Raw genomic sequence first — 16,768 nt, 5'->3', positions numbered from 1 at the left:
AAAGAAACAAAAGGTAAGCCCCAAGTAAACTACAAGTCAACAGAGTAGTAGCCTACACAGGACTATTAGCTCCCCATGTGAGAGCGCTGATTACATGGAGCCACATACTCTTCCATAATTTAACTTTGTAAAAAAAAAAAAAATAAGCAGTGAGCAAGAATTTTTTCTTTTTAATCGCAGAAGAGACGTATGTCCCTACTGCAATAAAAGCTTCTTACATTTCTCTTCTCTATCTTGCACAGCTCAGTATACATTTTCAGTAGTGTAGGATTAATTTTCTCATGCTGGGCCGACCAATCAAGATAGATGATGATGATGTCCAACCAATATTGCAGATAAAGGGAGTTCAAAACGAATTAAAGATTCCTGCGCTTAGGTAAATTAATCTTTATATTAACCAATGTGAATTGACCCAATCACTGGCTGCTGCTCTAATAAGGTACTGTACCTTTAAATTGCATACATAGCTGTTTGAGCGCTGCCTGGTTCTATAGATGTGAATCCCCACTTATATTTTTTATTTGTGGTAATTGAAAAATAAATTGTCAATAAACATTAGAAAAAAATTACAATAAACAATTGAAAAAAGTAGAAGGAAAAGTTGTATGACATTATGTGAATAAAGAATAAATAATAAAAACTTATGTCATTCATTAATTAGTCCATATCCTTGTATCTTTGTACATGGAGAATGTGATAATCGATCTTGCAATTTCTTAAAGTGCCAAGTTCTCTTTAAATAAAGTGCAAATTGTGCTCCCCTTTAGTATACCCACTCACTCACCGACTGGTGTGAACTCCTATATTATAAGATTCATAAGCGCTTAATGGTATCCTGGATGTGCTGGAACTTGTAGTCTTCCTTGATAGTTATGTTCCACAGTAGTAAGCCATAACATTGTATTTTTACTCATAAAAAGACATGATAGAGGGTAGCATAAGAGATCCAAATAGCTTAATTCCATTTATTAAAATATTTAGCAAATAAAAGCAAATGCACTCACTTTTATATGAATAAATGCAAGCAAAATTCTGAACCAAATATTCGCATCAGAGAGCGTCTCACCGGCCGGAAACTACACCATCCACTGTTAACTGATGCGTTTTCGCCCCTCCCACAGGGCATTAGAGTGGTGAGATGTGCTTATTTATATACTCAAACTCCTACTTCTACACACAATTTTAAATTTCTTTTTTAAAGCTTCCTGTTCCTGTGATGTAATTCTGCTTCCTCCCGCAGGCAGCAGTGGGTGTAGCCACATCTGCTATACATTCCCATGCCCTCCATGTTGGTACACCCCAGAATCATTTACTCTACTAATCGAATGTGTGTAATATTTATTACATCTTTCTTGTGTACATGATTCATCTGGTGCAATCTATCTTTTTTTGAAATAATATAAAGTGGATTAGAATTAAAATTGTATAAATCAACTGAATTGTGCAAGTGATTATACGTAAATGACGATGCCTAAACATAAGGTCTACCACCATCTGCTGGCAGAAGGCTTTACTGCAAATAATCTGCCTTTTTATTCAGATGCACAATAGATGCAGATTACTGAAATATAAGGTAATACATACAATTATTACCTATTGATTCAAAATACATATAAATACATATATGATGAATGGACAGAATTTGGACATGATCTATAATTGTTATACATGTCCAAATTCTGTATATTCACTATGGTGTATACATTATTTCACAAAAGTGAGTACACCCCTCACATTTTTGTAAATATTTTATTATGACTTTTCATGTGACAACACTGAAGAAATGACACTTTGCTACAATGTAAAGTAGTGAGTGTACAGTTTGTATAATTATATTATACAGGATTTATATAGCGCCAACAGTTTGCGCAGCCCTTTACAATGTGAGGGAGGACAATACAGTTACAATACAATTCAATATAGGAGGAACTAGAGGGCCCTGCTCGTTAGAGCTTACAATATAGAAGATATAACAGTGGAAATTAATGCCTAAACCTCTGGCAACAAAAGCGAGTACACCCCTAAGTCAAAATGTCCAAATTGGGCCCAATTAGCCATTTTCCCTCCTCAAAGTCATGTGACTTGTTAGTGTTAATGTCTCAGGTGAGAATGGGGAGCAGGTGTGTTAAATTTGGTGTTATTGCTCTCATACTGGTCACTGGAAGTTCAACATGGCACCTCATGGCAAAGAACTCTCTGAGGATCTGAAAAAAGTATGACCTAAGCTATAAGAAGATTGCCAAGACCTTGAAACTGAGCTGCAGCACAGTGGCCAAGACCATACAGCGGTTTAACAGGATAGGTTCCACTCACAACAGGCCTTGCCATGGTCGACCAAAGAAATTGAGTGCACATGCTCAGAGTCATATCCAGAGGTTGTCTTTGGGAAATAGACATATGAGTGCTGCCAGCATTGCTGCAGAGGTTGAAGGGGTGGGGGGTCAGCCTGTCAGTGCTCAGACCATACGCCGCACACTGCATCAAATTGGTCTGCATGGCTGTCATCCCAGAAGGAAGCCTCTTCTAAAGATGATGCACAAGAAAGCCTGCAAACAGTTTGCTGAAGACAAGCAGACTAAGGACGTGGATTACTGGAACCATGTCCTGTGGTCTGATGAGACCAAGATAAACGTATTTGGTTCAGTTGGTGTCATGTGTGTTGCGGCAACCAGGTGAGGAGTACAAAGACAAGTATGTGTTGCCTACAGGCAAGCATGGTGGTGGGAGTGTCCTGGCCTGGGGCTGCATGAGTGCTGCCGGCACTGTGGAGCTACAGTTCATTGAGGGAACCATGAATGCCAACATGTACTGTGACATACTGAAGCAGAGCATGATCCCCTTCCTTCGGAGACTGGGTTGCAGGGCAGTATTCGAACATGATAACGACCCCAAACACACCTCCAAGACAACCACTGCCTTGCTAAAGAAGCTGAGGGTAAAGGTGGTGGACTGGCCAAGCATGTCTCCAGACCTAAACACAATTGAGCATCTGTGGGGCATCCTCAAAAGGAACGTGGAGGAGCGCAAGGTCTCTAACATCCACCAGCTCCGTGATGTCATCATGGAGGAGTGGAAGAGGACTGCAGCGGCAACCTGTAAAGCTCTGGTGAACTCCATGCCCAAGAGGGTGAAGACAGTGCTTGAAAATAAGGGTGGCCACACAAAATATTGACACATTTGCCCCAATTTGGACATTGTCACTTAGGGGTGTACTCACTTTTGTTGCCAGCGGTTTAGATATTAATGGCTGTGTGTTCAGTTATTTTGAGGGGGACAGCAAATTTAAACTGTTATACAAGCTTTACACTCACTACTTTACATTGTAGCAAGGTGTAATTTCTTCAGTGTTGTCACATGAAAAGATATAATAAAATATTTACAAAAATGTGAGGGGTGTACTCACTTTTGTGAGATACTGTATATCTGGAAATCGATAAATCCTGATGCACTGATGGCCTATCTCATTTCTTGAGGCCCAACTATTTTTTACAATTTAATACATGTTGTCACCAATTTAGTACAGCATCATCATATAACTGGTGTGGCAGTGATCAGGGACACTGACTGGTGACAGTATGTAAAAAAAACTTTTACATATTTTTGTTTTACATTTTTTTACATACAGTGACCAGAGCAATACAGTGTTACCAGTGATTGATTGTTTATAACTGTGAATTTTTCAGTTATAAGCAATCATTTTTTTCTGAATGAAAACTATTCATTAAGTGTTTACTATAGTGATTAGCTGTGATTGGCCACAGCTAATCACATGGTACAGATGGGCTGTGATTAGCCCTGTCTGTACCATTTGATCACAGTGACAGATCACAGAGTTTATTACAATAGTATACAATGAAAGGCATGAATCAAAGCCTTTCATTGTTTATAATTGTCATGTAATCTGCTGTGGTTCGCCTCAGCGATTGCATGGTACTGGCAGCAGGCCGGTACAGTGATCTGTCATTGGCTGTATCACAGTGGTGGACACAGTGGGTGACAGATTGTGCCAGAGTGTGGCCCATGGGGTGCTATACTGGGAGGACGTCATTTGACATCATCCCAGGATAACAGGGCTCTCGCTTGACAATCATATTACAATAGGCCAGGTGGGAGGGGGTTTAAAGTAAACCTGATGCTCTACCCTGAATTAACAAACAAACACAGCTTTGCCTTAAAGCGGAGTTCCGGGCACAAAAACATTTTTTACCTAAAAATACCCTAAAAATACTCTAATCCTAAACTATCCCCAATTACACTAATACCATTCCCACATTACAGTAGAGTACAGTAAATGAATAAAGATAAAATCTTACCTTTAAAATTGATTGAAGAGCACGGCCATCTCCGGTGTGGGCGTCCGAAGCCGCTGTGTCCCCCGCTGTGTCCTTCTTCCTGGTTTCAGCTACCCAGAATGCCGATCGCAATCTCGCGCATGCGCTGTAGATTGCGATCAGCAATCAGAGTAGCAGCCGGCCATTCCCATTGCATCCTGGGATTAATGACGCTCATCTCCCAGGACGCAATGCAAAGGAGGAAGTGAGGTCTGGGGCCCCGGCCGCATACGGAGGAAGAGGAAGGAAGGTAAGTTAATTATCATTAAAAACAAGGTAAGTGAAACAAAAAAAAATAATAATAATTATCTAATTCTTTTTCAGGTTTTTTTACTCTACCTGATGCTGCAAAGTTTTTTTTTTTTTAGGTTGGAACTCCGCTTTAAAGTCTTAAAAATGAAAATGCATCATTTACCAAATAAAAACTACTGTGTAGGCAAAGATTTTGTGATGAGTGCATAAAAAAAACACATTTTCTTCTTGTCTTAAATGCAGTTAATTTGTGGATCATTTTTTTCCATTACAAAGATAGGCAATCACTGATCATTGAAGACCCATCCTTCCAAAAATATCATTACGAGAGCAGGAATTGTTCAGCTAAACTGTTAAACTCTTCAGCATATCTCAGGTGAAGATTATGTTTGCCGTTTGGCATCAGATGTAATCTGAAATATATAAAAAAATATATATATATTTTAACAATATTTATTTTTTAGTAGATATGATACCAACAGAGCTTAGCAACTCCCTTCCCCTAATATTCAGTACAAAACCTCCAATTTACATATTATTTCTCACTGGTATCTGACATAGTCAGTTGATTCTCACCTAAACAGCATTCCTTCTATTTTACTTGCATGTTCTCTCCATTTAAGCCTACAAACAATTGGATCAAAAAAACGAAGAGATTTCCAGTCACAACTTACCAACCAGCCAGCGACCAACCGAATTGACCTGTCTAACAGTATGCGTTAAAAACAGGGGTTTGGTTGCACACATTTACAAATACCTGCGTAAGCTGCAGGCCCCGACAAGGCACCCTGTGAAGTTGTGACTGGAAATCTCTTCGTTTTTTTGATCTGCGTCCACCCTTCCAGTGCTCCTTACAACTAAGACCAGTTATGGGTGGAGGCGGTGACCACTTTGTGCATTATTGATATCTATATTGAGCCAGGCAACGCATTGACACCTTTGCCGCCATTGTGCGATGTGCTGGGTGTTCAGTGTGACCCTGTGCCTTTATGGAGGGGTGGGCTCCAGAGGCGTAACTAGAACCTTCAGGGCCCTGATGCAAGAAACCATGAAGGGCCCCCCAGACCCCTGGCCGGGGCCCTTACCTTCAAGCCCAGGGCTCTTCCCACTAATCCTGGGGCTCTTTACACTCGTTGCATGGCCTTTTATTACGGTCCCGCAGCAGGATTCTTTCACAAGTTCTGCAGTGGGCCCCCTTCCTGCAATCTTGGGGCCTCCCCACAGTGGTGCAATGCCAGGGTCCGGTTGCAAGTGTGACCTTTGCAATCCTGGAAGTTTACCCACTGGTTTGCTACCGGGCCCCCTGGAGCATGGGGCCCGGTAGCGATTGCAACCCCTGCAACCCCTGTAGTTACGCCCCTGGTGGGCTCCCTCTAGTCACCTGTCCTCCATCTATCCCATTAAATGCATGTGCTCTCATTGTAGAGACTCTTTAAATTGTAGAGTTAGGGACTGCAGATCACAGGGTGCCTTGTCGCGGCCTACAGCTTACGCATGTATTTGTTAATGTGTGCAACCAAACCCCTGTTTTTAACGCATACTGTTAGACAGGTCAATTCGGTTGGTAAGTTGTGACTGGAAATATCTTCATTTTTTTGATCTGCGTCCGCCCTTCCAGTGCTCCTTACCACTAAGACCAGTTATAGGTGGAGGCGGTGACCACTTTGTGCACTACAAACAATTGGAGCAGCAGATCCTATTTTGCTATCCCTTTCTAAAATTTGGAATCACCCCTTGGGTTTTGCTCTAGCACACGTGTGTAAGGAATGAAAATTAAATAAAACCCTTCCACACTATTTCCAAACAACTTACCTAAAGGAAATTGTATATGGCAATCCCCACAGCGCAAATCAACTCCACAGTATAGTAAAAATCTGAATTTCCCACAAGTACATTGCTGAATACTACACAATCTAATACAAATTATAAACAATGTAGCAAAATTCCAGACAATGAAAAAAAAGAATAAACAATGTGCTACAAATAATTATTATTTCAAACATACACTCTGAAGCCTGGTTCACACCTATGCAGGTTGTAGTTTGCATATTCCAGGTGCATTTTGAATTTTTCATTAGACGTTTTTGATCCATCGAAGTCTATGTAATCAAAAACCAGAAAAAAGTACCTGGCCCTTTCCATAAAATGCACACATGTGAATGCGACTCATAGAAACCCATGTTAAATGGCTGTAGTGTGTTTCTGCAAAACTGAAAACACACTAAAAAATGCATAGGTGTGAACCAGGCTTTAGGCCCCTTCCACAAAGGCGGACTGATAAGGTCCGCCTATCAGTTTTTCGGGGGGACCTGATCGGACCCTCCAGTCTCCTCTATGGAGCAGCGGTTGTCAATGAACACAACATGTCCCTTGACACCCACTGAAATTCCATCTGCTAAAAACAGATGGATGGGGATCCATTTCCCATTCATCGATTGGATGGGATGGCAGTCAGGTGTAAACAGATTTACATTTACATCCCACCGCCCATGAAAGAAAGCAGGTTGTGTCTGTGTCCACTCTGCATAACCAGCCATCCACCAGTTCAGCGGGGATCAGCAGACAGATTCCCCACTGAGCAACGGAGCCTGCCCTGTGTGTAAGGGGCATTATGTTAAAAAATAATTGTTCATAAATTAAAAACATTAAACACTTCCTGTGAATCAATGTAGCCAAACGTCGGCTCAGATAAGTGGTTGTACCGGGGTGATGCCTGCAGCTAGAGGCATCATCCTGGTACCATTTTTTAGAGCTGGTGGTCGGCTTTCAGGTGATAACAGTCAATGTGGCTCAGGAGCCGCTCGGCCGTTATCCCAGCGAGCGGGAGGGGACCCCCCCCCGCCGCTTTCTGTGGCTCTGCCCGGGTCTCCTGTCCCACCGGGAGACCAGAGCAATCAGCCGGCACGTCCGCCGGTTGGCTGGAGTCCCGATCAAAGCCAAAGCCGTGAAAAACTGTAGAAAACAAAGTTCTGATACAATCACTGATTTAGAAAGCACCCAATGAATCTTTAATTAACGGTGATTTCAATTACCCATTTACCAGTCATTTGGAATCTCTTACTAAAAATGTCATCTTTTTATAGACTAGGCTAAAGCCTGGTTCACACTATGAGAATATTAGACAAATGATTGTCCATTTTTTTTTTGCACGCTGGTCTCATATTGAAAACCAATAGGTTACTAGAGTTACAAAAAATTTCGTAAGACAGAATCGCGATGATTTAAAGTATTGTATTGTAATGTATTCTTTTGTTTCCAAGCATGTGCGGTCTTGGTCACTCAATTTTTTACGGTTGAATACTGTACTGATTACATAAAAATAGTTAGTTCTATTATCTTACGAGGAAAAATATTTGTGTTGTCCCTTTCAGGTAAAGGGACTGCCGTGATCGGCTTTCGAAAGCTGTGTATTAACGATCAGATTATGGGACGATCGCTCCGAAAGTGGTATTTTGCATCCTATTTTCTCATTATGTGTACTAGGCATTACACAGCTTGTGTCTCTCTCTTCTGGTTGGGGTACTCCATCAACCAAGCCACTGAAGCAGCAGCAATCCAAACAATGCTCTCCTGCGCTCAAGTGATATGCTTTAAGGCTTATAGTGTGTCAGCTCTTCGACAGCACCAAAATGCCTTGCTGCCCCCTCAGAATAATGGGTATCCCGATATGCACTGCTGTTCAAATAACTCTGCTGACTCCTCCATGCATGATGCTGGGGCTATGGCAGGAGTAGCTGTAGACAAAAAGGCAGAATAAGCCATTCTGACAGCTGCGGGGGACTGCGCACTAGTCTCTGCTTGGGTGATAAAGGATGAGGAGGATGGTTTAGTAAACCAGTCCACCACTTCCTCTGCATACTGTGGCTGGATAGTATGGGCAATCACTAAACAGAGGAAATGGTGCCTTGCCTGAGGACAGACCACATCCCCTTTGCCTTTAGACACATGCTGCTGGTCCCCTCACAGTGTCATGGGAACATCTACCTCTCCTTGTTATCCTCCCAGACATTATAGGGGGGGTTGACTTATTACAAAAATGTAATAGGAGACGGTGAAATGTGTACTTGGATACATTTTAATGAATGTAAAGTGGTGTTTGGTCCACTTTAGGTTGAGTACTCACTACACAGAAACACTCAACTGACACACTACAATATACTGCAGTAAAACTGCACTGACCTACTTCCGTAAAAGTGCACTTCAATATACTTCCGTAAAAGTGCACTAACGCACTTCAATATACAGCCGTAAAAGTGCATTAATGCACTATGCACGTATATGGAACTTCCGCCTGCAGGGGGCATGCTGCTTCTGCTGTGATAATTCACAGTAGAAGCAGATGAGGGGGTGCCTGGCACTGATTGTCGGTCAGGAGAAGTTTGATATTTTCAATCCATTTGGGGACCTGGGATAAGGTACTTCTTTATGTAAACAGAAGATAAGGATTTGAAAGAAAAATAAACAAATTTTGTTAACAGATTAAAGTGATTGTAAAGTCTCGTTTTTTTTTTTTTTTTTAAATAACGAACAATGTTATACTTACTCCTCTCTGCAGTTGGTTTTGCACTGGTAGCCCGGATCCTCCTCTTCTCAGGTCCTCATTCCTGTTCCTAGCCACTCTCTCCTATCGAGTGCCCCCACATCAAGCAGCTTGCTATGGGGGCACCTAGCCGAGCTGCAGCTGTGTGTGTCCATTCAGACATGGAGCCGCCATTTGGCCCTACCCCCGCTCTCTCCTGATTGGCTTACTGACTTTGATTAACAGTCACAGGAGCCAATGGCACCACGGCTGTATCTCAGCCAATCAGGATGGAGAGTCCCAGGATGGCCGAGGGACTCATGGACATCGCTGGACAGAGAAGAGGCACAGGTAAGTATTGGGGGGTGCTGGGGGGGCTGCTACACACAGAAGGCTTTTTATCTTCATGCATAGAATGCATGAAGATAAAAAAACCTTCCTGACTCTACAACTCCTTTAACACCTTAGTAATATATTCATAGCAAGGAATAAACAAATACAGACCACATTACCTGTCAAAATGAACATGGATTTTATTAATCCCAATATGGTATAAAGAAAAATTAACTCTAATGTTTGTTTGGGGAAATGATTTATAAATGTAGTTAATATAAAATAAAATGAAAATAAAAACCTGCGCTACGTATATATGTGCTCAATGGTAAATAAAATGTTATATTATAAAGAATATAAAATCTGCTGCCGCTGTTTATTACCCAGTGAAAGTATTAGAAAGTCTTTAAACCACAGTGCAACCACAGTGTCATTTAAGAAAAAAATATTTTTGAATCATTGTATCATTAATTGTGCAGTTAGCGTGCCGATGCTTATTACTAACCAAAAGTGTTTAAGTGCAATGATTATTAAACCTAAATCCACAATATGACATTACAATTCTAAATATAAAGTGCGAAAAACATGTAATTTCAATGTGAAAAATTTAGTCCAATATTACATGACAAGCAAGTAGTGAAAGTCTATTAATTATTCAAATATAAAGGTGCTTCTGTGCCAAAGTGTGGAAGCGCTGAAAAATTCCTATTTTTCTCATGCAGTGCTTGGTGCCCCACTCCCCAAAAGTGATTGCACTTACCAGATGATGTGGACCCCTTAGCAGTAATTTCATGTGGGTCTGTCAAGCTTAGTAAGTGAAGACTGGATCACTTATGTGTCCTTATAGGATCATGGCAAGTAACTGTGGATCATCTGCACTTTCTGGGTTAAAAACTGCCTAAAACTTCCTTTTTTTTTTGGTATGTCTTTTCCTTGAACTTTTTTTTATTATTGATAAATGTAACCCCTTCATTGCCAAATATCCACATCTATACAGTGGCAACAATAAAATACTTATATACATACTGACATAAATGAAAATGGCAATATAAATTTTTTCATACAATTCAAAAAAAAAATATATATATATAAGAAACAATCATGAAAATCATATTACCATGCATGGAAGCATATCACTTGTTCGGTTGGGGTGACATTTATCATTTCAACCATTAGCCTATTTGTGTGAGCAAAATAAAAACCGACTCTATAAAAAGTCATATAAAAGATATTTACACAATTGAGAATAAAAAGTTACTAAAAGGCTAAATCACTACACGTTTTTGCATTCTAGCACCCATACACCTAAAGTAAATCAAACGGTCTCTTGTGATATTAAATATTAGATGATACCTTCATTCTATGTGGGTATATAAAGTTATTCTATAGTCCCAGAACGGGCTATGCAAAAATAATTACTGTATTTTCTGGCGTATAAGACTACTTTTGAACCTCAAAAAAATCCCCCAAAAATGGGGGGTCGTCTTATACGCCGAGTATAATATCTCCAAGGTAACCTAAGTATAAGTATTACCGGTAGATGTAATCTCTCAAGACGCTGGCTGTGTGGGAATCCTGTACCGGTATACCCTATCTACCTTAGCTTCGACTACATACAGTGTACCGCGCTGAGCCAATCAGAGAGCGATGTATTCTATTATTGAATGCAAAGCCTGCTCGGATTGGCGGAGTAACATCAGCCCGCCTCTCTGACTCTGCCAATCCGAGCAGGCTTTGCATTCAATAATAGAATACATCGCTCACTATGATTGGCTTAGCGCGGTATACTGTATGTAGCCGAAGCTACGGTGCATACGGTATACCAGTACAGGATTCCCGCACAGCCAGCGTCTTGAGATTACATCTACTGGTAATACTTTTATACTTAGGGTACCTTGGAGATATTATGAGAGATTACATGTATTACAGTACTTGGGGTACCTTGGAGATCTATGAGAAATCGGATGTTTTTCAATGGTGTTGCCTTGCTTCGGAAGGGGGGGGGGGTAGTCTTATATGGCCCAAAACCTATGTTTTAACTTGAAAATAAGGGGGGTCGTCTTATACGCCCAGTCGTCTTATACGCCGGAAAATACGGTAAATAAAAAATGTTCAATGTATTTTTAAAAAGAAGTTAAATGAGTTCATAACACACGATGAATGAAGGGTAAAAAGCAAACGGGACACTCTTTTTCTATGGTCTTCTAAATTTGTGTTACTGAAGATTGTTCTTTAAGGCCTATTTCATATTATCATATTATCATTTTAAGGCCCAGTCATATTATCTTGTCATGTTGTGTTATATCATAAAGAATAAAAAAAAAGAATAAAAAAAAAAAAAAAGTGAAAGGGTTAAGGAAGCTAATCTCTGATATTCACAAATTTACTCCAAGGAAACAATGTATCTCTTCAGGCAATGGTAAATACAAAAGTGACACCTGTATTTTCACGGATATGTTACAATGTAATACTATTTCCAAAACAGGCTGCAAATTGGGCTACACACCAGCCTTTTTCAACAAGTGTGCCCATGCACCCTGGAGTGCCTTGAGGTTTTTTTTTAGGGGTGCCTTGGCAAAATGCCTAAAAATTGCCCAAAAATTATACACAACCTGGCGTGTGGATTAAGCCTGCCTTTTAGTTACACAAAGCCGCAGGTTTTTATTATGCACTATTACAGCCTTCTAGCTGACGGCGTTCTAACAACCAATGGCATCCTCAGTTTGACCCTCCCCTGCCCCTCTCCATCAGCATTGGGGTCACATTAGCTGAGTGATGGAGAAAAACCGAGGGAGAAGAGAAACATTGGAATACTAATCAGCACCAGTTTGATGGAAGATTAAATCACCTTTAACATTGGGTGTCCTACTTGTGTGGATGTTGCTGCACTATGTAAAACTATAAAAGTTTTTACATTTGATAATGGGGTGCCTCGAGACTGTTCATAATGTTTAAAGGGTGCCTCTACTGAAAAAAAGGTTGAGAAACACTCTTATACACGACATCTAATTAGAGGATAGTAGAGGTTGCTAGTGGATTAAAGCCCATAGATGCTAACACCTGGGATTGTCCTGAGGAGACAGAAAATGAATCTGCTAGGGTCTAATGCAGAAAACTAAGAGAAGATTCCAATCTAGTGGCCATTACAGAATCACAATCAGTAGTATATAAAGTTTCTGCACAGAATACTGTTCAGCTCTTGGCAGATTTGGAAAATTTCAATTCCAATCCAGATATGGTTTTAGAGTCCCCATATATATCAAACAATCTAGGGAATTTTTTTAGAGGTCCCCCCAGAAAGAATAAAAGAAAAAAGAAAAGCAAGAGAAGGGGAAGAAGAGGAGGCAAAAAAAGCAGAACAGAACACATTGCCCAGGACTAGGGTCGGCGCAACCATAAGGCAGCTTAGGCAGCCACCTTAGGGCGCTGGGATGGAGGGGGTGGTAAAATCCTGATTTCCCAGCCACTTGCTGGGGATTAAGACTTTTAGCTGTTGCAGACATGTGCTTTTAATACACATTTGGGCATGTGTGTGCTTTTCTAAGGCCGACTGTCGGCTTTCAATGTGGAAGTGATACAAACGGCTGTGAAGCCGCTGATCACTTCCACATTTGCCGTGATGTGCCCTGCCATGTCGCCTCCCATGCGTGCCCCCCCCCGCCATGTTTATCGCGATTCGCTGTCCCACCTGTGGGCCCATTGCGGTCATGGCAGCTGTTGCTTGGAAGGGCAGCAGGAGCTCAACAGGCCTCCATCCACTGAGCCTCCTTTCTATACACAGACCAGGAAGTGACATGTATGAGCTGTCAGTCACTGGAATTAGTGCGCAGTGAAGTGGTTGATAGAACACAGATCATGTTCTATCAGTTGCAGTGGTGTACAAAGGAGACATTCAGGGCCTTAGGCTCTGTTCACACCTGAGTGTTTTTCATCTTGTAAAACACTCATCTGAAGTCTCAGACAAGCCCAACGAGCAAAATCCCATTCATTTCAAAGGCCCCTGTTCACATATGAGCGTTTTGTCACCTGAAGCAAAAATGCCTGAAGCTCAAAAAAGTACAGGAGCTTCTTTTTTGACAGATTACCTGCGCTTTTGTTAGATGTCAATGCCTTCAGGCAAAAAAATGCCTGAAAAAACACCTAAAACTATACACTCAGATGTTAATGGAGCCTAATTGACCCAGGATGCTTCAACAAGAGAACTTGTCACCTACAGTTTCTCACAAAAGTGAGTACACCCCTCACATTTTTGTAAATATTTTATTATATCTTTTCATGTGACAACACGGAAGAAATGACACTTTGTTACAATGTAAAGCAGTGAGTGTACAGCTTGTATAACAGTGTAAAATTGCTGTCCCCTCAAAATAACTCAACACACAGCCATTAATGTCTAAACCGCTGGCAATAAAAGAGTACACGCCTAAGGTAAAATGTCCAAATTGGGCCCAAAGTGTCAATATTTTGTGTGGCCACCATTCATTTCCAGCACTGCCTTAACCCTCTTGGGCATGGAGTTCACCAGAGCTTCCCAGATTGCCACTGAAGCCCTCTTCCACTCCTCCATGATGACATCACAGAGCTAGTGGATGTTAGAGACCTTGCCTTCCTCCACCTTCTGTTTGAGGATGCCCCACAGATGCTCAATAGGTTTTAGGTCTGGAGACATGCTTGTTTAGTCCATCACCTTTACCCTCAGCTTCTTTAGCAAGGCAGTGGTTGTCTTGGAGGTGTTTTTGGGGTTGTTATCATGTTGGAATACTGCCCTGTGGCCCAGTCTCTGAGGGGAGGGGATCATGTTCTGCTTCAGTATGCCACAGTACATGTTGGCATTCACGGTTTCCTCAATTAACTGTAGCTCCCCAGTGCCGGAAGCACTCATGCAGCCCCATAGCATGACACTCCCGCCACCATGCTTGACTGTAGGCAAGACACACTTGTCTTTGTATTCCTCACCTGGTTGCCGTCACACATGCTTGACACCATCTGAACCTAAAAAATGTATCTTGGGCTCATCAGATCATAGGACATGGTTCCAGTAATCCATTTCCTTAGTCTGCTTGTCTTCAGCAAACTGTTTGCGGGCTTTCTTGTGCATCATCTTTAGAAGAGGCTTCCTTCTGGGACGACGGCCAGGCAGACCAATTTGATGCAGTGTGCGACGTATGGTCTGAGCACTGACAGGCTGACTCCCCACCCTTCAACCTCTGCAGCAATGCTGGCAGCACTCAAACGTCTATTTCCCAAAGACAAACTCTGGATATGACGCTGAGCACGTGCACTCAACTCCTTTGGTCAACAATGTTGAGGCCTGTTCTGAGTGGAACCTGTCCTGTTAAACCACTGTATGGTCTTGGCCACTGTACTGCAGCTCAATTTCAGGGTCTTGGCAATCTTCTTATAGCCTAGGCCATCTTTATGTAGAGTAGCAATTATTTTTTTCAGATCCTCAGAGAGTTCTTTGCCATGAGGTGCCATGTTGAACTTTCAGTGACCAGTATGAGAGAGTGAGAGCGATAATACACCAAATTTAACACACCTGCTCCTCATTCACAGCTGAGACCTTGTAACACTAATGAGTCACATGACACCAGGGAGGGAAAATGGCTAATTGGGCCCAATTTTGACATTTTCACTTAGGGGTGTACTCACTTTTGCTGCCAGCGGTTTAGACATTAATAGCTGTGTGTTGAGTTATTTTGAGAATACAGCAAATTTACACCGTTATACAAGCTGTACACTCACTACTTTACATTGTAGCAAAGTGTAATTTCTTCAGTGTTTTCACATGAAAAGATATAATAAAATATTTACAAAAATGTGAGGGGTGTACTCACTTTTGTGAGATACTGTATATATATATATATATATATATATATTCTCAATTATGCAATTAAAGTCCAACGTGCATTGTGAGTTCTGTGCTCAAAAAATGTCCCACATTAATTCCATATAAATTCCATAAGGATAGTGGAATCTTGCTTCAATAAACATCAAACCACCAGCCACTAGGGTTCATGGATTAGTGCTCTCCTTCACGGGCACTGCATGCACATCCCACTTACCAAATATAGTTGACCCATATTACAGGCAGTCAGAAGGAGCTTTGGATCAAGGGTATACAGCACTGTCCTAAAGGATGATGTTTTCACTCGAATATCGGAACTACCAATGCATAAAGGCAGGTATAGAGAGGGAAAATAGGAAGCCTGATCCAGCTGGACACTTTACAGGGCACTAGTGCGCCGACAAGTGTCCGGCTGGATTAGGCTTCCTATTTTCCCTCTCTATACCTGCCTGGATTATCTTTATGCATTGGTAGTTCCAATATTTAGATATTCGAGTGACAACATCATCCTTTAGGACAGTGCTGTATACCCTTGATCCAAAGCTCATTCTGATTGCCTGTAATAGGGGTCAACTATATTTGGTAAGTGGGATGTGCATGCGGTGCCGGTGAAGGAGAGAACTCTAATCCACGAACACAAGTGGCTGGTGGTTTGATGTTTATTGAAGCAAGATTCCACTATCCTTATGGAATTTATATGGAATTAATGTGGGACATTTTTTGAGCACAGAACTCACAATGCACATTGGACTTTAATATATATATGTATTTTATGAGCGCGGTCCTTTTTCTTTCTTATATACCTAAGCTAAGCCGCTTTTAGACGGATCGCTCTAATACAATCTATTTCATTTTTCCTGTCACATTGTTTATACATTTTTTATCCTGTGCGCAATTGCATTGGTGTTATTTGCACTGTTTTTATGATATGCTTCCATGGAAGGTAATATGATATTCATGATTATCTCGTATATATATATATATATATATATATATATATATATACAAACCCAATTCCAAAAAAGTTGGGACACTGTACACATTGTGAATAAAAACAGAATGCAATGATGTGGAATTTTCAAATTTCAATATTTTATTCAGAATACAACATAGATGACATATCAAATGTTTGAACTGAGAAAATGTATCATTTTAAGGGAAAAATAAAGTTGATTTTAAATTTCATGGTATCAACACATCTCAAAAAAGTTGGGACAAGGCCATGTTTTCACTCTGTGGCATCCCCTCTTATTTTTATAACAGTCTGCAAACGTCTGGGGACTGAGGAGACAAGTTGCTCTAGTTTAGGAATAGGAATGTTGTCCCATTCTTCTCTAATACATGCTTCTAGTTGCTCAACTGTCTTAGGTCCTCTTTGTCACATCTTCCTCTTAATGATGCGCCAAATGTTTTCTATGGGTGAAAGATCTGGACTGCAGGCTGGCCATTTCAGTACCGGGATCCTTCTTCTACGCAGCCATGAGG

The 16,768-nt window shown here is 41.1% G+C and overlaps 1 protein-coding gene across 3 annotated transcripts in view; it reads right to left on the bottom strand.

The window, feature by feature from the left end:
• Positions 1-4,865: 4,865 nt before the first annotated feature.
• Positions 4,866-16,768, bottom strand: part of BPHL (biphenyl hydrolase like) — a 185,535-nt gene continuing 173,632 nt past the window's right edge. For all 3 annotated transcript variants that reach the window (XM_082258074.1, XM_082258075.1, XM_082258076.1), the window contains one exon: positions 4,866-4,996. In XM_082258074.1, the coding sequence (XP_082114200.1) occupies positions 4,906-4,996 (91 nt within the window). In that variant the 3' untranslated portion in view covers positions 4,866-4,905. The remainder of the gene's footprint in view (positions 4,997-16,768) is intronic.

Source organism: Pelophylax lessonae, assembly GCF_965119305.1.
Source record: "Pelophylax lessonae genome assembly, chromosome: 5".
Classification (NCBI taxonomy): domain Eukaryota; kingdom Metazoa; phylum Chordata; class Amphibia; order Anura; family Ranidae; genus Pelophylax; species Pelophylax lessonae.
This window is presented reverse-complemented; position numbering and strand designations above follow the sequence as displayed.